General features: G+C 40.6%; 2 protein-coding genes across 2 annotated transcripts in view; both read left to right on the top strand.

Annotated features, from left to right (window-relative positions):
* ITGAV (integrin subunit alpha V) overlaps positions 1 to 3,964 on the top strand; it is a 51,683-nt gene extending 47,719 nt beyond the window's left edge. Inside the window, exon 30 of the mRNA XM_054209030.1 lies at positions 124 to 3,964. Coding sequence (XP_054065005.1) covers positions 124 to 219 — 96 coding nt within the window. The 3' untranslated portion in view covers positions 220 to 3,964. The remainder of the gene's footprint in view (positions 1 to 123) is intronic.
* Positions 3,965 to 12,090: 8,126 nt separating this feature from the next.
* The window catches only part of FAM171B (family with sequence similarity 171 member B), a 41,812-nt gene continuing 38,518 nt past the window's right edge, over positions 12,091 to 15,384 (top strand). Inside the window, exon 1 of the mRNA XM_054209701.1 lies at positions 12,091 to 12,358. Coding sequence (XP_054065676.1) covers positions 12,193 to 12,358 — 166 coding nt within the window. The 5' untranslated portion in view covers positions 12,091 to 12,192. The remainder of the gene's footprint in view (positions 12,359 to 15,384) is intronic.

Below are 15,384 nucleotides of genomic sequence, written 5' to 3'. Positions count from 1 at the left end.
AGAGTAGGAGGGGAAAAAAAAATTCAAATAATCAGTTAAGATCTGATCAAGAAGCAAAGAGAAAGTATGGGTGTATGTTTTGAAAATCACAATGCAATTTCTTTATTGTTCTCTGAATCACAGATGGGCTTTTTCAAACGTGTGAGACCACCTCAGGAAGAACAAGAAAGAGAACAGCTGCAACCGCATGAGAATGGGGAAGGAACATCAGAGGCTTAAGCAGAGTTTTATCTGTAAGACATTCTGAAATTTTAAAATGCCTGCATCTCTGTTATGAATATTGGTTTCCCCCTTAAGGAAAAAACACTCACGACTGCAAAGCTGCTGGTCTCGGAAGGTATAAGCACATTCAAAATAAGAGCAATATATTTAAATCCTTCTTTTTGTATTAATTATGTTCATACATGTGACTAACGCATCTGCACTGATTTGTGTGTGAAGAAATTAAGTAATATGTAGTGCTACGATTTTGCTCACTGGGATGTAGGAGACATCATCTTTCTTGATTCACGGACCAACTTTACATGAATTGCTACACAGATTCCGCCTTTGCTCGTGAAGCCAACAGCTTCCGTAGATACTTGCTGGATGACATGTTTATTTTCGATTGTTTTTTGTTTTTTTTTGTTTTGTTTTGTTTTTTTTTGTTGGAGTGCACTACATTTCGTTTCCTAGCTCTTGAAAGCTAGTTGCACAAAAAAAATGAACATAGCTTGTTTTATAAAACTGAAAAATATTCTTTGACCCATTAACTCTGCTGATGATTTTCTGCCTGCTCAAAAAATATGAGAGAGATTATTCAGTGGAATCATTCACATCTGATGCTTGTTCTGCATGTCTTTTCCCCTTCCTCCTCAGTCATCTGTCTTGTGATTTCCCTCCAGACTTTGCAAATATTGTTCGCCAGGTCCTAGGTCTCTTACTGTAGGGATCGAGCCTACGGAAATGGAAGCGAGTGGTAGAAAGCTGGGGATGATGTACTTTCTGTGGGACCTAGTGAAAAGATTCAGGGCAAGATCCAGAGAGTCTGCTGTGTATTTCCGTGGAGCAGGATCCAGGTGTTCCACAGAATTCTTGGCAGCATGGATCCATGCAGGTACTGTCGGGGACAAGATGTTGCACTGCGGCTGCCAACAGACATGCCTGATGAGAAAACTCATAGTCTTTATGTTCACAAGTCAAAGCTCCACAGGGTTTGAAGTCTGTATATTACTGGGGTTAAATTTCAGTTTCTGGCAAAACAACGGAGGGAATGCTTCGTGACAGGTTACCTGATGCACTGTAAGGAAGCCGTTGTTAATTCTCACATTCTGTGGTTGACCATGTCCAAGCGCAGGATGGAGTAATGTAGGGGCTGCTTCAACTCTACTATCTGCCAGCCAAATGTATCTAGATTACATCAGTGCTTTAGCCACGCACCTGCCTGGAGAGAACAGGGAGCTTGTCAAATGAAGCAGAGTATAGCTGGCAGTGTGAAAGGGTTGGAAAAGAGAAGGTTGATCTGGCTTATTTCCTTTCATTCGTTGTATGTTTCGTGGCACAAAAGACATTTCATTGCATAAGACATTTTGTTATGTTCAATACATTTCATTACCAGAAAAGACACTAAATATTTTGTTTCATCGTTGTTTTTTAAACGTACCAAAAGTTCAGTGGTTTAAAGCCACGGGTTTATGTCATTCTTAGCTTATTTCACTCAGCATTGTTGTGATAAAATGAAGCTTCTTATACTTCAGAGAGAACGCAAGAACGTTGTCTGTATGCATTTCAGTAGACACGTCACTGCAAATTAGGAGGTTGGTTGGCTTGCAGCCACGTGTAGCTGTGTTGCACAAATCTGAAAGAGTGGACATAGTTAAACTATTACAAAGGTGCCTTATATGAGATTTGTTTATTCCAGTGAGGGAGTAAATTACATTATAAACTGCCTGTATGCAGCCACATACAGAAAAGACAACTTCTACTGTAATCATACCAGTGAGGTGTCTACGTAGACAAGCTCTTAAAAGGACAAAAACTCTGCTTTGGTTTCGTTTTGTGTCTTGGGGTTTTTGTTCAAAGCTGCATCTCCCCCATAAATACTGTAATGCCCAATAAACCTAGAACTATCTGAAATGAACAGTTTGATTCAACTCTCATTTCTGCATCCTTTCGGAGACTTCAAATCCACAAATGGCTTTTGTTGTTAAGTCCATTCTTACTCACTGAACCGTGATGGCATTTGAGTCATTGAGAGCCAGCACAAAGACTTTGGGGGCCAGTATGTATATCAAATATAGGCTTGCATATTTATCCATTTACGTGTTTTTGTTTTAGACAATTTGTTTAGATATAATTAGTTATATGAGAGGCTATAGGGCATGATTCCACTCTCACTGAATTTTCAAGGTCTCAGTGTGGCCAACGTTTTATTTTTGTCTTTACTTCTAGTCCTGTTACTAGTAATACAGTAAAGACCCTGGCCTCAAAATGTGACTTCTACAAAATACAATTTCTGTTACAGGCTTCTAGTTCACACGCTTTGTCAACTGATTATCTATAGGTAAGGAGATTGTTTCTACCCAGTCTTAATCTTAGTAGGTTAATAGTTTTAAGAGACTGTCAGACAGATTATAGCTCTAATTCTTACATGTGTGCTTTCATTACATGTACACACCGTGTTGACTTGAAATTTACTAGACTACTTGCACGTCTAGGCATTATAAGGAAATTAAAATAAAATTTAAAAAAAGCAGGATCAAGATCTCTTCAGTTCACGTGGAAGGGATGCCATGGCGTTGTTAATGCCAGTGCTACCTGCATCTTAATTTTAGTGTGGCAACTGGAAACTCTCATTTTGCTGATTTTTCAGGATAAAAAGGTACATTTTATTGGTACAACTACTGTAGCTATGGAAAGTTTCTTCCGTTTATTGAAGTTACATAAAGTAAGACTTATTTAAGTGGGTTTTATTTTCTTGCACTCTAGTGGAGAATAAAAGCAAATAGTTGCTTCTTCCATGTCCACTAATTTCCAGTTTGGTTAAAAAAACCAACAACCAGTAGCATATGTCAATGGAGTATGCAGGTTACTTAGTGAACATAGATATAACACCCCAAATTCAGTTTAAAGTAACATCTGTGTTTCAGGAAGATTCTGAACAGGATGTTTTCCTGAATGGGGGTGCAGGAAACATTTGATGTCACATTCCAGATTCAGCAATAAGACTACAGACGACGTATGTACTTGTGTCAGTATAAATTTCATACTGACCTATAGGCATTGATGTATTCTTAGAGCAAATATTGTAGAATGACGTTAAACCGTTTAAGGAAACTTTAAAAAATGTATTGTGGAATGAAATTAATGCCCTTGAGTCAAAATTGATGTGCATAAGATGCATACTGCAAGCATTAAAAAAAAAATGCAAGTACAGTAACAAAGAATTAGTCCTCTTTTGAGTTATGTTTCAGAAGCATATTTTAATGAATATTAAATCAACAGCTATGTAACTATTTAGACAATGAAAACATTTTAAAAGAGCTGTATCTTTTGTAATGAAACATGACATTCTATAAGTACTCTAGTTTGCAATTATTGCAGCATCTCATCATCAATATTAAAAAGTGATTTATATTATAAAATGCATATTATCTATTACTATATTTGACAACATTTAGAAAACATAAAGCAAGGAACCGAATTTATAGGTTTACATTTCTTTCAAGAAACTACCAAATTGTGGAGTTGGCTTTTGTTTAAGCATGACTGCAAAGTCAAATATGGGATACATTTATCAGCATAAGTTGAAATCCTTGAGGAAATGTTCGCAGATATCAGTATCAAGTTGATAATTTTGTCTCATTTCGCTGTTTTAAATTTTGATTTACGTGTTGATCTTTGATTCACGTGATGTTTGTGGAAACTTTAAGAAAGTTTATTACATATGCTCTTTTTTCTTTATAAAACATTTATTCCAAGCAAAGATTTTTAATATTGTTTCTAAACTTGTGTCCATGCTTCAGTAGTCTTTAAGGTAAACTCCCACGGGTATTTTGAAAATATTTCAACTATAATCAGCATGTTCTTGGTGATTTGAAGGATTCATGTTGAGCTTAGATGTTTTTTTTTTTTTGCAACATTCGGGTTTGCTGTTGTTTACCCTGGCGTAGATCCTGCAGTATTTTTTCCTACACCCTTACAAGTAGTCACAGAGCAGCATTACCCTTGTGAAAATCCAGTCAGTTTTTCTCTTTGGTCCACACTAAGACCTATTCCACAGTCTAATGAAGTCAAAGAAACCCTGGCATTCATTGCAACTGGCAGTTGAGTATGACCCTTTGTGTTCAATGCTGCTGGCTGTTAATGAAGAAAAAATAAATAAATAGGATTTTATAGAAGGAAAATTGAAATCTAGAAAATAAAAAGGTGGTGGCAGACCACGGATGAGCCTTACAGCAGAGAGGTGATTGGTTTTGTTTGTTTCTGAGATGGGAAGAACCCATTAGTTCTCTGTTGGCAGCGGCCCCCTATCACAAACAAATCCCACCGTTTGGATCAAGATTATATGCTAAGTTCTAACAACTCTCATTGACTTGAGTGGGATCTGACCTCTTTGGTACGGAATCTTTAGCTTCTAACTCCCAAGTGCAATATAACATAATCAGATCTAGTTCACTGCCAAGTCGTCTGTTTATTTTGGTTTGCCTAGGAAGGGATGTAGCATTTGTTTACTTGCAGTGGTCAACATTTTTCAGGGCATCAGCAACACCAGTGTGTTAAATGGAGGTGATAAATGAATGGTATGGAAAGTTTTTGATCACCCACATTGGGTGAAACATGATGTATATTCTAAAGTGTATCCATTGCTAACTGTTGAGTTATTGAGAATTGGTACAATATTCTTTTAGGCCTTTCTGGAAAATTTGTCTAGAGACTATTCAATAATGCGTTTGAGTCTGTAGTGCTACTACTGTTTCATGTGATTATGGTATTTAGTATTTTGGTCTTTTTTTCCAGTGTGTAACGCAGGAAGTCTAACCTTTCATGCAATGACCTTCTCCAAATATGCTGCATTAAGGTTGAATAACTTGACCCTTGGCTTTTGCAAAGTAAATCAAGATTTAATGTAGCATTTGAATCTTCAAAAAACTTTTACAGGTTTAGTGTCCCTTTCTAGTCCATGAAGGAAACCTGTATTTGCTATGATACAAATATGTTGAAATTGTAACATTTTATTTCTTTGTAATAGAATTTTTTGCCTTTTTTGTTCTTGCTCGTGCATTAAATGAGTAGAGCATTGTTTGTACAAGCAGAAAATTAACATACTAACGAGACTGCTGCATTCTGGTTTTCTTAGTAGTAGTAAATAGCTGTAGCATAAATGGGAATATTTTCAGTAACTATGAACTTATTTCAAAGGCCTTCGGTACATTTAAGGAGAGCAATATACATTTGAAGTCACCTTATTTCTATTAAATTATAAATCTTGCAAAAAAAAACCTGTGGGTATTGTGACAGTAATTTTGTACTGATATCAAATATATAGCTATTAAGCTATGGTTTTCTTTTCAGCTCATTCTTTTCATCCTAATTCAAATTTGATTGATTTTATTAGGTTATATTTTTCTATATATGTATGCAATTTCAAAATATTATGATTGGATAAACTGAAAAATGTAAGTGTTGAGTTGATTCTGATATTTAGAATTTTGGAATAAAATACCTCTTCATTAACAGGAATTCTGTTTGTTTTTGTTTTTCTTAATCCTAGATGTATTTTTTTTAAATGCATTTAATTCACCTGAAAATATTTCATAGTATGTTTGTAATTCAGAATTAGCTACTGAATATGAAAAGGTCACATTTACACAACTTTTACATTCCTAGCTAAAGCAACACATATTAACCTTGAGTCAAAAAATTTTGTATCGCATGCAAGAAAGGATCTAGTCACAAATTATATTCTGTCACCAGAAAACTGATCTCCTATCAAAATTTGTGGATACTAAAAATAAATATTTCAGATTTTATCGCTGCCCCATCACTGTAGAAAATGGTGAATTCTTGTCCTTTGGTTAGGAAAATTCTGAGAGGTGGTGTTTCTTTTCTTGTTGTATTATTAGACTAATTTTATCTTAGTATTACATTCTTTCCGATCAACAGTCACTCTCATCTTTGTGAGTGGGTGACAGTAAATATTTTGTGTCACAATAAAGTCATACATGTTTATTTTACATTGCTAGAACACTTATTTATAAATAAATGTTGGTGCTTGTGATTCCTTTAGAAAAACTCCAAACTACTGAGTTCCCTGGATTGCTACTAGAGAATTTGTTAAACTAAAGAAGATAATAAAAAAGGACACTGAAAAGATGAAAAACTGGTACTTGTGTTATAATTAACAGCTTCCAGTGACCTCACAGGAGCTTCATCTAATGTGCACAAGAAACATAGCAGCAGTAGTCAAAACAGGACTCCTGCTATTTGTTCAATACACTAAGCCTGCAGCCAACGCAGGCTTAGTTTTTGTTAAATAAGACACCTTCAGTTAGTTATCAGCGCAGTGATCACTACATCTGTTTAGCAGTTCCAAATTAATGTGTTCTTGAGAAATTAGGGACAACAGGTGTCTCATTACAGCAAAAAGGTAACAGAGTGGTTTTCAAATTCCCATCTTTATGACATAACCACCTTAAATAAAATGATGGCCCTTGTTATTTACATCAACAGGTTATTTAGGTTATTTACATCAACACAACACAAAATGATTTACATCATTTATCAGGTTATTTACATCAACACAACTCCATTGCCTGCGCTTGAGTTATGCTGCTTTACATTGGCTAGGTGTCTGGCTCTTTGCATACATGTATGATATTTTATTGTATGTTTTTATCATTAGTGAGTTTGTAAATTAATTACTAATATATTAATACTTTATTACATATTAATACATTCATATATTTTTAAATTGCCAGTTCAAGTAATTTTAAGAACACTGTGGAAAAAAACTGAAAAGACTTTGTTTTCTAAAAAAAAAAAGTATTTGTATGGAGATCTCACCAATATATTGTCTCATATACATAAAGAATTAGGGTTCGTGCTGTCAGCAGCCCATCTTCTCACAAGGTATTTCACAATCAGTCAGTTTTACTGCATCTTTATGATAAACCTTCTAGAAGTTTGGTGCTGAATCATTATCTCTCTTGACAGACACACAGGACATGCTAAGACTAAGCTTGCAGGACACAAACGCACAATACAGACCTTCCAAATGTGAGAAGCAAAAAAACCCACCCAAACCAGTAAAATACCACATTACCAGTCTTTACAGTTTCACAAGCACACCATGTCTCTGTGTTACTGTTTTTCAGAGAGTTTTGCAGAATCTCTGTCTACATTTATGTGTCATTTGTGTACACGCTTTTCAGTCCCTGACAAAATATCAGGTGCTGTGTTACATCCCTTCAGTGGCTGATCATAATGGTTATAACTTGTTTAAAGTTTGAGGAGCGCGTGAGCAACCTTTAAAGAGTACAGGAGTTGCTGCTGGACATGCTTCCTCAAGTTAAATACTCAGGTAGTTGAAATAAATTATTTATCAGCTTTAACCTCTTTTCAAAGAAAATTTGGTTAAGAAAACGTAATCCTGATTATGATTATTTTGTTATGAAATGGGTGTTACTATGTACTCTAATCCCTTCTCAGTAATTTATCTAAATGCAGTACAAACAATGAATTTCCACATGCCTTATTCCCCTTTTGGAGCCATTTTCAGTAAAACTTTTATCACACATTTAACAGATTTGTTTCAGAACTTTGTAAATGAATAATTGTGCATATCCACATAATCAGTTTAAAATGTTGCAGCTGCCAAGTTTGTTCAACCATTCCTCCCCAAATAAACTTAATTTATACCTTTCTAAAAGCCCAAGTCTACAAAGATTTAGAAATGAACATGTGTGTGATTCACATTTTCTCAACGCCACATTCTCATTCATCAGACAAATGCATTAACAAAGTGTTGTGGTTCAACTTAGTAGCTAAACGCCACACAGCTATTCGCTTACTCACTCGCAGTGGGATGGGAGAGAGAATCGGAAGAGTAAAAGTGAGAAAAGTCGTGGGTTGAGATAAAGACAGTTTAATAGGTAAAGCAAAAGCCGTGCATGCAAGCAAAGCAAAACAAGGAATTCATTCACTAGTTCCCATCAGCAGCCAAGTATTCAGCCATCTCCAGGAAACAAGGGCTCCATCACGCGTAACGGTTACTCGGGAAGATAAACATCATAACTCTGGACGTCCCTCCCTTCCTTCATCTTACCCCCCAGCGTTACATGCTGAGCATGATGTCATATGGTATGAATCATCCCTTTGGTCAGTTGGGGTCAGCTGTCCTACCTGTGTCTCCTCACAACTTCTTGTGCACTCACAGCCTACTCGTGGTGGGGCAGTGTGAGAAGCAAAAAAACCCTTGACTCTGCAAGCACTGCTCAGCAGTAACTAAAACATCCCTGTATTATCAACACTGTTAGCACAAATCTAAAATGCAGCTCCATACTAGCTACTGTGGAGAACATTAACTCTACCCTAGCCAAAACCAGCACATTCTCCACCCCTTATTTGATACCATTTATGTCACGCTCAGGTCCCACGCTATGCAATACATCCTCATTACCCACCACCACCCTTCCTATCCTTTGATATAGTACACAGATACCATTCCCCTAGTCTAGGGGCCACCCCAGTAAAATGTCCACAAAATGTCCACCGAGGTCACTTAGTCCATGACTGCGGGGTCCATCTGTTATGGTGTCACTCAGGACGGGAGAGGTGTGTTGTGTGGAGTTACTGGGTACCACAGCCACCTCAGGTCGGGTCACTGCTGCACTTGCACCGCTTCTTGTAAGGCTTATCCTCCACTGGTTCGGGTGGTTCCAGCTACAGTAATTCCTATAACATGCAACTCAAATCATGGGTTACAACAATTTAAAGGTATTTCCATTAAAATCTCCACCCCTCATCCCTTTGGGACAGGTTATAGGGTTTAACGTTGCAATGAACTCCTCCCCTTGCTCCTAGCCTGGCTAGCAACAAGGGCCTCCTGCTACAGTAATTCCTGTAACATGCAACTCAAATCATGGGTTACAACAATTTAAAGGTATTTCCATTGCAATCTCCACCCCTAGTCCCTTTAGACCAGACCATGGAGCTTAACGTTGCAATGAAATCCTCCTCTTGCCCTGCTCTGGCTTGGACTTACCCACAGACTGCAGTCTTTTGGGGGTGTACCTGCTCCAAGTGGAGCCTCATCTATGCGCCGTGGTCTCTTCAGGAGTATACCTGCTGCGGCATAAACTCATACACAGACACAGTCGCTTTGAGGTGCAACTGTTCCAGTGTGGCCCTATCCATGGGTCACAGTGCCTTCAGAGATGTACCTGCTCCAGCGTGGCCACAGTCCCTTCAGGAGTGAAACTGTTCCAACATGGCCTTATCGATGGCTACAGTTTCTCCAGGGGTGCACCTGCTCTGTCATGGGCTTATTCATGGCCACATGCTTTGAGGTGCTCCAGCATGATCTCGTGTACAGCCACTGATGCCTCAAGGTGTACCTGCTGCAGCATGAACTTACCCACAGCCACAGATGCTTTGAGGTGTTGCCTTCTCCAGCATGGACTTATCCTTGAGCCGCAATCCCTTCAGAGGTATACCTGCAGCGGCACAGGCATAATCGCAGCCACAGATGCTTCAAGGTGTCCTGCTCCCACATGGACTCATTCACAGGTGACAGTCCCTCTGACTAGAGTTCACGCTGGAGCTCCAGCATGTCCAGTACAGCAGCACAGAAACAGCAGCGATGCTCTGCCGTCTGCCGGCCCACGCATGTCGCCATTGCCATTACCAAAATGTTCCCAGGCACAGCTGAGTAAGATGACAAGCAATACAGCAGTACAGCAAGCAGCAAAAGCAAAAAAGCAGCCCCTAATAAGCACAAGACTAATTTACAGTAAGGCAAGCAAGCCCCATGGCAAGCCCAGGAGCCTGCCAATTAATTGCTAAACAGCAATTACAGCTATAAATTAACTCTATCCCAGCCAAAACCAGCATTCGAAGCAAACTGCTCAAAGCATCGAGCTTTCTGTAGACCCCTTTCTTCCACCTGAGAACACGCAATGTTGCAGGGATTCCAAAATCAATTCAACTCTCACAAAAGCGGTGCAGAAGCAGCCTCTTATTCTTTGCAGTGTGCAGATAAAAGGTTGAAATAGGAAGCTGGGTGAGAGGATGTTAACTAGGCAAGTATCCTGGTTCAAGGCAAGTAGGCATTGAACAAATGTTTTCTAAACAAAAGAGAGAATCTCTCCTCCTTGTGAGCTGATGGAGGAGAGTTCCACATCAAGTAAATGATGGTGTTATTTGTCTGGTTTTTGTGCTCTTTTGCTTACTTAAAAGAAAAGCCCCATCAAATGAAATAAAGTTTTCATGGCATGTTTTTTTTTTTGGTGCTGATGAAGAAAAGGGAGACTGACATACTCAAATTATTCTAAAGAAAAGTAATGAAGAGGAGGGTGTACATTTCCCACTGCAGCATTACTCTGCAGGGAGTGATTGTTCATAATGCACAAGTGACTGAAGTCAGTCCATTCTTCAGCGGTCTCAAAATGTGCCAACAAACTAACAGCGACTACGATAAAAGTAAATTGGATTTTCTATGTCAATCCCAAGTCTATTTGAAGTTCATTGTTAATGGCAATGAATTACATTGTACTGTGTAGAATGACATTAAATCATAAGGAAAAATGTATTAGATTTCCTTTAGATTTTATAAGATATCTGTTGAAAATATGCACTGTAACCCCGCAGTTCCTCCTTTCAGTATGGGAAAATTTCTATTCTTCTATAGTTTGTAACTCTGTTCTCCTCCTTTTTCCCCTGCATTGAAGAAATTTTCTGAGATCTGAAAACTACAGAATTTGGCCTAATATGTCATTATGTCCAAAATAAAGATTTTTATTTGGTCAATCTTTATTTTATTAAAAGGCAAATAAAGTGATTTTATACTTTTCAAAGACATTTACATTCACTACTCAAACACACATTGAAAATGTAGTATCATCGAGTTCTGAAAAGCCTTATGAATGAGGCGTTTGCCTCACTGAAATCATGGCATGGGCACACTCGTCAAAACTAACATGAAATTCGCTGTGAGGTGGTCCCAATGGGTGTTTAGCTCTCAACCACGCAGATGGCTGCATGCTGTGGGTGAGTTTCATTTGTCCAGATGTGCTGCCTTTGCTCAGGTGTAGCTGCCTTATCTGCCGTGAACAACTTCAGTAACTTTCCCATGATCCCACCATAGGTTGTGTCTATACACGCATCTCAATTTTACCTATGTTAATGTGTATCCTTCGTTCTAAAAAATGTGTAATGCTTGGTATCAGGACCATTAATGTGAATAAACATGTAAATAAGGCACAGACATGCCTGTGCGTAGAATCAAAGCTTTAGGAGATACTCCTAATACAGTTACGATGCTCGCCGTGATGACGGCCACTTACCAGTGCCTGAGTGAAGGCGATTTTCAAGTTGACACAAGGCAATCATAAATGTCTGTCCCATAATGTAATGTGCTGCATAGGCGTTGCCAAATGTGCTTTAATACTCTCAGCAACAAGGGTTAGAATTGATTTAAATGCTGCCAGTTTGGAGGGCGCCGTTTAATTTCCTCGATAACTCGGTATTATTATATAACTCGGCCTATTATATTAAGGCCGCGGCGCCCTCAGGCCTCGGCGCCCTCCCTCTCACCGGCCCGGCTCTCCCTCACCTCAGCCAAACGGCCGGCGGCGCAGCACACCTCAGCCGCCACCGTCAGCGGTTCGCGGTGAGGCTCCTCAAGAAAGCCGTTCGCCTGCACCTCCCCGTCCTCCGCAGGGCCCCGGCGGACCTCCAGCCGGGGTTCTCGCTCCCCACTAACGGGGACACGACACCTCACCTCCCTCCCTCCGCCCCCTCGGCGAGACGGTGGCCCCGCCGCCGGCGCTCCGGGCCCGCCCCCGTCACGTGCGGGGGGCGGTGCGGTGCGGGCGCAGGGCTGCCCGGCCGGCCACTGGCGCCGCGGTCTCGCCGCCGCCGGAGCCGCTGGTCGCGGCCTCCCGCCCGCGTCTTCGCTCGCAATATGCCTCCGCTGCCCTCAGGCTGCTCGCCATGCCGGGGACCTGTGCGGGCCTCTCCTCCTTGCTCCTGGGGCTGGCGGCCGCGATGCTGCTGCTGATGGGGCGGCCGCCTCCCGTCGACGCCGCAGCCGCCACCCGCCCGCAGCAGCAGCGGGCGGCGCTGCCGGGGGGTGCCCCCGCCGCCGCGGCCGCCTCAGGTACCGACCACCCCCCTCTTCCTCCTCCCGCTGCCGGGCAGATTCCCTCCTCCCCCCCCCCCCCGCCCGTTTCCCGCCTTCCCTGTGGAGATTTCTCCTCTCCCCTCCCCGGGGCCGCTCTGTCGGGACCCCGCCGTCAGCCCCGCCGCCTCCCTCTCCCCTCCCCGGGCAGGGGGTCAGCGTCCACCCCAGCCGCTCCCCGCCGGGCTGCGGAGGGGCGCGTCGGTTGAACCCGGCGCCGGGTTGTCGCTGCTGCTCTGTGGCAGCCCGGGTGTTGCGCTGCCGTGCGAAGGGACGGGCGCCGTTCCCGAAGCACGAAACGTGCCGCTTGCGTTTTTAACGAAAGCAGGTATAGCGGGGCCGTGGCGGCTGCTACGGGGCCGGCCGGATCCATCTTTAATATCACAAGATCTGCATGCGGCTGCTGTGGCGTGTCACCGGCGTGGTGGAAAAAAAAATCCAAGCCAGTAATGGTGTGGCCTGTGTCTGACCTAGCTGGAGATGCTCCTTCAAGTGCCAGGCAAATGGTCTCCCGGGAAGCGTGGCTCCAGGCGTTCCTATTTGCTGGCAGGAGTCACCGGAGCAAGATATATGAATGTATAAAATATGTATATAAACCATACATATATTTATTTCTGTGATAATTTATATCAGTATAAAAATAAACAAACCCTAGATGATACGTGTGTCTTAAGCCCATCGAATGAGTGATGGGGCTGCTGAGCTCATTAGTTTTTTCGCCTCCTCTGCAGAGTGAGGAAATGCGTCGTTTATCCAGCAACTGAGAGCGTGAAAATAATGTGCTTATTTCAGTATTGGCCTTGGTATTGCGGTCAAGCATGTGAGGTTGCCCTTTTGCAGAACTGGGGCAAGTGATACAGTGTTTGTTCTATCGTCTACTTTAAAAAATATATGTATATTGTGAAGTCTTAGTGTCTTAAGTCATTAGGATAAATCCAGTATTTTTCTTGACATATTGCCTTTCACCAAATAATTTCAAAATGGTTTCAAACATGAATTATTTAGGACCTTTTAGCACCAAGACTCCATTTGGGCATATCACTAGAGCATATGTTTCGTTTTTAACGTATATGCGTGTTTCTATTTCCAGTTGACTTCAAGAAGGTATAAAATGTTCTTAGTTTCAGGCATATGGTTAATATTTTGCTGAATCGAAGCCAATTTACAAAGCTGCCAAAGTATGTATGTTAATTAGGAAATATAAGCAAAGATCTTGAATGATGGTCTTTACTTGTAACTTCTTAAAGATTTAGAACAAGAAACTGTATTTGGTAGAATACAAATACATTCTTAAATTCTTCTGATACACTCTTAAAATGCCTTGATTTGCTTTCTGGTTGGGTTTATGTTTGGTTGGTTTTTGGTTTGATTTTTTTTTTTTTGGAGGGAGAGTTGTTTGTTTTTCTGTTCTAAACATTTAAACCATAGGACTTCAAAGAAGGGTATTTGATAAACATCTTGGTTTTTCCTTTTGATTTATCATGATTTTGTTTCTTATCATGCTTTTAGAGGAATATACCATTAATCACCAGCAAACGCCACTTAAAAGGCATTGGCAGCATTTCTAACTTGTGCAGTGAACATCTTGCTCATTAAAAATTGAGTGGCAAAAAAAAAGACAGGTTTTGTAATTCACTGATCCTTTTTGATTTCAGGTATTGATTTCTTTTCAAGAAGCTCAGTTACCTTATTGCCCTCAGTCCTGGCGAAAATCTTTGTTCGTACCAAACAATGTGATGCTGATGCTACTGGTTTGCTGTTGTTGCGACCCATATGTCTAGTTGCTGTTGTTTTCTTTTATTTGCTTCATAGGTTTTGAGGTATGAGAGCCCTGAAGGTGTCTTACAGTAGGCAGCTTTCATGATCAATCCCAGTTCATGAATGTTAAAAATTATCATTTGAGCTGATCCTCAGCATTTGTTTATATTATTTTTAAATACAGTTAGAGCTTTATTTCACTTGCTGGCTGGCTTTCTAAATGATCTTGATCAATTTTTTTATGCAAGAAAAAAAAATTCAAAAAAGCCAATAGCGATTTATCTTTTATAAAGACAAGGTAATCACTGCTATGAAACTATCATTATTCTGAAGAAGCTGCAAAGCACCTTTGGTTTTTGTGCGGTTTTTCCTTTCAGTGAAGCACATACGTAAGTTTTGCTGTACCGACATTTTTGAAATTTTAAAAAGGGAGAGCCTAACTCCAGATAGGTATTTATCACATACTAATGTCTTTTTCCATGAAATTATCTTTTGATGGTTTACAGCCGAAAGGTAGGCAGGATAAATGGCAGCTGCCTTTCCAGCAGAAGACTGGCAACAGAGTAATCCCTAAGGGGAATGCTCTGAAGAGGCCGCTCCTGCAGCAGCTGCAGGTCCTGTGCTGGGAACTGCCAGGCAGGCAGTGGCTTCTGGAAGTGAGGAGGAGTCTGACTGAATGTGGATTTACGCTGTGTGTTTGTGATCCCGGTGTTGCTAGAGCAAAGGAGCCTTACCCTCCTAAAATAGGGAAGGTGCAGAGCTAAGGCTGGAGTTCGCAAGCTTTTCTCATTTGACGTTCCTGTATCGATGTCCCTGTTCTGTCGAAGCTAATTATACAGTTTTACAGATCAATTCCCTTCTGGATTAGCAGACTTCTGCCAGTGTAATTATTATGCTCTCTGAGAAGAGATGCTAAAGTCAGCACAGCTGTGTACAAAGGTTTGGGGTGCAGACTTGACTGCTGACATGTAAATGCAGCAGTGAGAAGGTAGTTGTGCATCATGACCGAATAGGTTTTTTTGTTCATCCCTTCTTTCTTCTCCCTTAAAACCAAAAAAAACCCACTGCCAAAAGGAATAAGTAAATTCTAAAGATGAGGCAGAGCAGATGTGCACAAGAGGGACTCGGTTCATGGAGTTACTCTTGACTTGTGTTATTTAATTGATGTAGCTATTCTTCCCAATTTTTGAAAAAAAATTTTGAGGAGAGAGAGACAGGCTTCTCTGGTTAGAGTGGTGGTTGCTGAA

Source organism: Rissa tridactyla, chromosome 7 (genome assembly GCF_028500815.1).
Source record: "Rissa tridactyla isolate bRisTri1 chromosome 7, bRisTri1.patW.cur.20221130, whole genome shotgun sequence".
Taxonomy (NCBI): Eukaryota; Metazoa; Chordata; class Aves; order Charadriiformes; family Laridae; genus Rissa; species Rissa tridactyla.
Note: the sequence above shows the minus strand (reverse complement) of the source record. Positions and strands in the feature narration are given on the sequence as shown.